The sequence below is a fragment of the Limulus polyphemus genome, unplaced genomic scaffold (assembly GCF_000517525.1).
Source record: "Limulus polyphemus unplaced genomic scaffold, Limulus_polyphemus-2.1.2 Scaffold1036, whole genome shotgun sequence".
NCBI lineage: Eukaryota > Metazoa > Arthropoda > Merostomata > Xiphosura > Limulidae > Limulus > Limulus polyphemus.
Window position 1 is genome coordinate 259,852 of NW_013666646.1, and position 6,114 is coordinate 265,965.

The 6,114-nt window shown below is 33.2% G+C and overlaps 1 protein-coding gene across 1 annotated transcript in view; it reads right to left on the reverse strand.

Annotated features, from left to right (window-relative positions):
• LOC106461811 (X-linked retinitis pigmentosa GTPase regulator-like) overlaps positions 1-6,114 on the reverse strand; it is a 150,846-nt gene that overhangs the window by 107,627 nt on the left and 37,105 nt on the right. Inside the window, exons 5-6 of the mRNA XM_022388887.1 lie at positions 5,407-5,562; positions 1,075-1,224 (exon numbers count right to left, since the gene is read on the reverse strand). Coding sequence (XP_022244595.1) covers positions 1,075-1,224; positions 5,407-5,562 — 306 coding nt within the window. The remainder of the gene's footprint in view (positions 1-1,074; positions 1,225-5,406; positions 5,563-6,114) is intronic.

Consider the following 6,114-nt stretch of genomic DNA (forward strand, 5'->3'; position numbering starts at 1 on the left):
CTGTTGTTCACCTTCTTCAATCCTTCCTACATGGCTTAGATCTCACTCCACTCATTTGTCATGAAGTCTTTGGGGTGTTCCTCACACCTAGGAGTCTCAGGTGGAAGCTGCTTGCTGTCAGTTTTCTCTTACTTCTTTTAGTCTCCCATCTTGCCCATTCCCATGTACCCCTTCATGTTCTTTAGCTCATGTACCCTCATCCTATCTCACATTTCCTCTATCTCCTCTCACCATCCTCCCCTCCCAGAGGATTAGCCTTTGTCTGACCTGCTGGTGACTACCTCTCTTTGCACCTGGTCAGCTCATATCATATTGGCTCATTTTTTCCTTCCTCTTTCATACTTCCATCTGGGTAAAGAGTATACTCTGCCTGAGAAGAATGCAGTCTCTCATGAATGTTGCCTCTTTAGTAAGCCCGTGCTATTGGTTGTCATGCTCCCTTGGTTTTCTCCTTCTGATCCCTTCTCTAAAAGGAGCTCATCTAGGTTTTCTCTTTTGCACCAGCCCCCCTACCACATCAATGTGGGATTCTAGCTACTGTGTGAAAAGAGGTAAATGCATTGTTTCACAAGTTAAGATTTTCCTTACCTGAAAAAGTATTTCCAATAGATACCTCTTTGCACATCCTCCCACCCTTCTTTCCTTTCCATACCAGTGCACATTATTACTGCCTCATTTAAGAATGAAGTTAATATCGAGTGCAAGTGCTTATGAGGATCTACTGTGCTTAGAGGATGGGTCACGCTCCTATTGCTACATGATGATTACATCACGTACTAGCAAATTTGATGTCAAAACGTGATTTAGGAGAGAGATAGTTCAAGGCTAATGGTATGTGCAACATCTCAACTGCAGGTGAACCACGAATAGCAACTGTCATAAATTCCATTTTGGGTAAGGAAAATGTTAGCGTTTGAGATTTAAAAAATTTTTGTATTCTTTATAACTAAGATTAACATAACTCACAGTGGAAACTTCTGTTTTGTATGTGGAGATAGATATACATATTCAACATTTTAAAATGAAATAAATACCTGATGTTTAGACTAACATATTTACTGCAGTAAAACATACCAGTGACTAAGGCGGAATGATAGTATCCAGCAGAAATGCAAATGACGCTAGCTTCTAATTTTAGTTCAGTTGGTGATGCATTATCAGTAATATCTGTTAATCCCAGTTGTCCTTCATCACCACTTCCCCAAACTAGAACTGCTCCTCGATCTACAGAGAAGAAAAATTTGAATTAAAACTACACATACACCGCTGCATAGAATCATTTTTCCACCTACAATTAATATAGGTTAAAAAAAGAAACTATAATTATTTTAAAATTCAATGCACTAATTCAGCCACAATTGTGCCCTTGGTAAACTTACAGACTTACAATACTAAAATCTAGAGTTTGATTTCCTGCAGTGGACAGAGTGAAAATACCCCATTGTTGGCAGTGTTTTTATGTATTTTTCCTGCTTCTTCTTTAATATTTAGATAATAATTTGGGTATTTTATTTTTAAAATGAATTACTTGATCCCCTATTACTTCTGTTGTTAACATTTTCATTTAGAGCTCCAAATACTAACCCTTTGCTAGTTTCTTTACTTTATTTATTTCAGTTATCTTAATCTAAAACTCACAATTAATTATTAAACCACAATACAATATTGCTTTGTTTTATTTCAAAAACTAACATCTTCCATTGTTCTATTTATAAGTTATTTTATTCTGAAAATGCATTTAACTATTTCCTTATGAACTTTCTTCACTATATTTGAAAGCAGGGACTGCCAATCCCAAACACTAGGTGCCTAAATATAAGTGACCTTAGATAAATCATTTTTTGCATATACAATAATATTTGCAATATAATGAAACACCACAGAAAAGATTAGTAAAGCATTTGAATCTTCGATGATATATCATAGAGGAAGTCCAAATTGACATAATTGTACATTGGCTTTTAGATTTTCAATGTTTGATAATCAGCCAATAAACATGTCAAAGCAAGTAGGCTCTAAGTTGCTGAGACAAGCTGTGACAGTTGGTACTGAAAATTTTCGAGGGCTTTAGATAATTCTAAATCACACAGATTGTGACTGCTTCATCTTTAAGGTATTGTAAACACTAAAATGCATAAACATAACTGTGTGTGTGTGTTTTTTGTGAATAAAGTGCACAACTGAACACTGGGTCACAAATTTTCTTGAGGCAAGTCAGGATGAATACACAACAGTTGTAACCAGATCATAAAGATAAACATTTTACATGCTTTCCTCCCAGAAATTGAGCTCATTTTCAACTATCTCATTTTAGCATGAGTGCTATAATTTCTGTTAGGCTGCTGGAAGCTTAGCTGTCAAGTCCTACTGACGATGACATCATCTGGCCAAATTTAGGTATATGGGCAAATTATTCTTTCACATTTTATTAAGTACGTCAGTTTTATTTATTATGGTCATTTTCATCATTCATTGAGTGATAACATACTGTTGTCTAGACCAACAATAAAAAAACAAAACAAATAAACCTGTAAAAACATGGAACAACTATAATGGAAAATAAACTTCAATTTAGAATGGATACAGGTTCATGAAATTATTTTATCTATTTATTATTTTAATTTTTAGGGAGTTTATTGTTATTTTGTTTTACAGATTATGCATTTCACTTTATTATATTTAACCTCATAAGATAAATTTTATTACATTTACATTCATCAAAAAGTACTCAAATGACTGTAAACAAATGAAAGCATATTATCAATCACAGTTGATCTAAATGCATACTTTATAAAAGTTTATTAACAATGTATTATAATATATTTGAACACCATGTGGCCTGGCATGGCCAGGTGGTTAGGGTGCTCGACTCACAATCTACAGGTCATGGGTTCGAATCCCCATCCCACCAAACGTGCTTGCCCTTTCAGCTGTAGGGGCATTATAATGTGATGATCAATCCCACTATTCATTGGTAAAAGAGTTGCTCAAGAGTTGATGGTGGGTGGTGATGACTAGCTGCCTTTGCTCTAGTCTTACACTGCTAAATTAGGACAGCTAGCATAGATAGACCTCATGTAGCTTTGCACAAAATTCAAAAACAAAACACCATGCACACAGGAATATGATGTACAATGATTTTTTTCCTGTGGTCCTTTTATTTTAGCCACTGATTTAATTTTATTTAATTTTTTCCACTGTTTTATTTCCAGTTATTTGTCATTTAAGAAAAAGATGGGGCTCTAGTAATTAGTAGTTGATAGGCTGAGGAGCCCTCTACATTCTGAGAAGTGAGTGTTTTCACACCACAGTAGTAACCGATTGTTTATCAAAGTTGTCAATTAAAAAATTGGGAGGCTAAACTTTGTCGTGATAATCACGACAGCCTTCTATAATTAGGAATGTCAAATGGAGAAAAAGGTATGTCATTACGAAAATATAACATTTATAAAGAAAGATCCAAAACACTTTTTGAAACTGTTCTAAAGGTACAAATAGATTTACAAGAGGGTCAAAATATGTTACTCACAAATCTTGCCCATAAATCCTCATTTGTAAAGTCATGCCAGTCTGTTTTCTTCCAGTCTTGGGGAGAAAAAATACCAGCAATCACTTCAGTTTTGTATAATTTATATTCCTGAAGGAATGGGTATCTAACAAGTATTGAAGAATGATTGAATAGCCCTTGTTCACCTTAGTTGCCTTTCCCATCCAGCTGAGCAATGGATGAAGTCATGCTGAACCCATGCTTTTCCTTCTAATTTTGTGAATGATCAAAACTGGGATTCTAATTTATATAAAGTACATCAAGAGTTATATATTGGAATCTATTGAGAATATGGTCTACTATGACGTTGATAAAAATTAACCTCTGACCCCTGCTGAAGTGGAGCAGCTAAACCCTACTTGTTGCTATGTAACGATGCAAAAAATTCCACCTATTTATACATAGAATGCTGAACTTATGCTCTTAGAAACAATGGGATAAGATGGTCAAGCATAACACTAAAACAATGATAGGTTTGGCCAGACAAATCTTTATTTGTATTAAGGGTAAAACTGGTTTGCTCTCGTCCATATCACAAACGCTTCTAAAACCTATTGAAAAAAACTGTAAAAGGTCTGAAAACTTTTCATTTTTCTATGCAATGAAACTCCTGCAATCAACTCTAGTAAGAAACAAAATCAGTGTGCTCCTGGTTACATTGTGATATCTCATTTTTGATCAAGTAACCCACAGACTTAACTAGTAAAATAACATACTTCCAAAACTTACTACCACTTTATTTAAATATGAAATTATTTCATAAAAGATATCTTGTATCGCCCGTAATAATAAAAATTAAATTTTGGTGAGTAATTTTTTTTTGGACAGGTAAGAATTGACCCTTACCTGTCCTACATTGCAGATGATTTTCAAAGTTAATGTGAAGCCATGAATTATTCCTTCAAAAATCTCATCACTTTAAATCCTTCTCTTCACTTTATTTCTATCTCTTCCCTTTTTTCAAATACCTTTCTAATGTTTCTTGTTGAATCTCTTTTTCTAGTTCCTGCTGTTTCTTCTAATATTTTCTTTACCAAGATTTTAAGTTCTCTTCTTTTTCTACTGAATCCGATATGTTTCTTTTTATTTCAGGTGGTCTTTTTAAAACTTGCATTTTGTAAACAGATGTTTTTCTTCAACCCCAAGATATTCAAATGATTTAACAGAATTTTTCACCTTCAGATTTACCTCCTCCTTTTTCATAATGACTTGTCCACCAGGTTATTTTTTAATTGTCTTTATTTTGTTGCCCAAAGCTTCTTTTTTCATCTCCTATTATTCTCTGTCTTAATTTATTTCAATTCTAACATAATTCTAATTTTTCTGTCTTCTTTCCCCATAAATTAACTCTATTTTACTTCACTCAGACACAAAGATCACCAATAATAGCTCATTGATGCCTTCTCCCCAAAGGCTCATATTGCACATTCTTTTAGCATCATTTTCTAGAAACTTAAAAATGTTTGTACAGCTGGAAAAAGGAACAGTTAATTTAAGTGTTTGTTTAAATTGATTTCTGGTGCATCTGTAAATTCATATAAAGAAGTTGGAGAGAAAGAACCTCATGCACCTTCCAGTATGTGAACATTTTATTTTGAATCATTTGCTGTCATTATATCTATAAATAGCTGAGCATGTGTAAAGTTTATATTTCAAATTTACCAGATAGTGAAGTAAAATGAGGCAGGCAATCTGCCCCATTTTTAATGTAAACTGTAGAAAAAAACACCATGCTTATGGTGTGTCTGAATTACACCTTGAGAAACAAAACTTCTTAAGATTAACATTTTGTTATTATTTTATGGTCAAATTTGGGTTTTTTGTTTAGGAAAGAAAGATGAAGTTTTCTAATACTGTACCTGTCAATGCCATTGAATGCTCAGCTCCAGCACAAATCATCTTGATGTCTATCCCATCCAATTCTTTCACATGAACAGGCTCTAGAAAACTTGGCTGGTCACTAGTGATACCCAGTTGTCTCTCTCCATTAGCTCCAAAGCCATATACACCTCCATCTGATTCATAAAAAACAGAATATAATATGACTTTCCTAAGATATATACACACACACACATTATTTCTTGAGCAATACAAGGTATTTCAAGACCAAACAAGTGCAACCTGGTATTTTAAATGACAAAAATCTAAGCAAATATGCAATTTTTTCAGCATTTACAAGAGCATACAGCATGTGTTTTTTTGTAAAAATGTTAACAAAATATATCTTCAGTGATAAAAAAGACCATTTTTAACAGATAAAAGTATCATATAGTTGTAGAATGCTTAGTGGCATGGAGTATACAAACTGTTTTACTGGAACTCATAATTAGTTTTTGAAAAAAATAATTTTGTAAATAATGAGAAGAATGAGAATATAATGAAAAGTTCTTAAGTGCATGTTATACCTTCATTCTATGAATAGTTAAAAGCATTTAAGTCCAATAACTTTACAAAACATTATGGCACACAAAGAAATCTATATATATAAAAGAGGAAGTTTGTTTATTTTGTTCGCTAATAGGAAACCAAACGGTTGAACTTCCAAATTTCAAAATAACTTCATAATA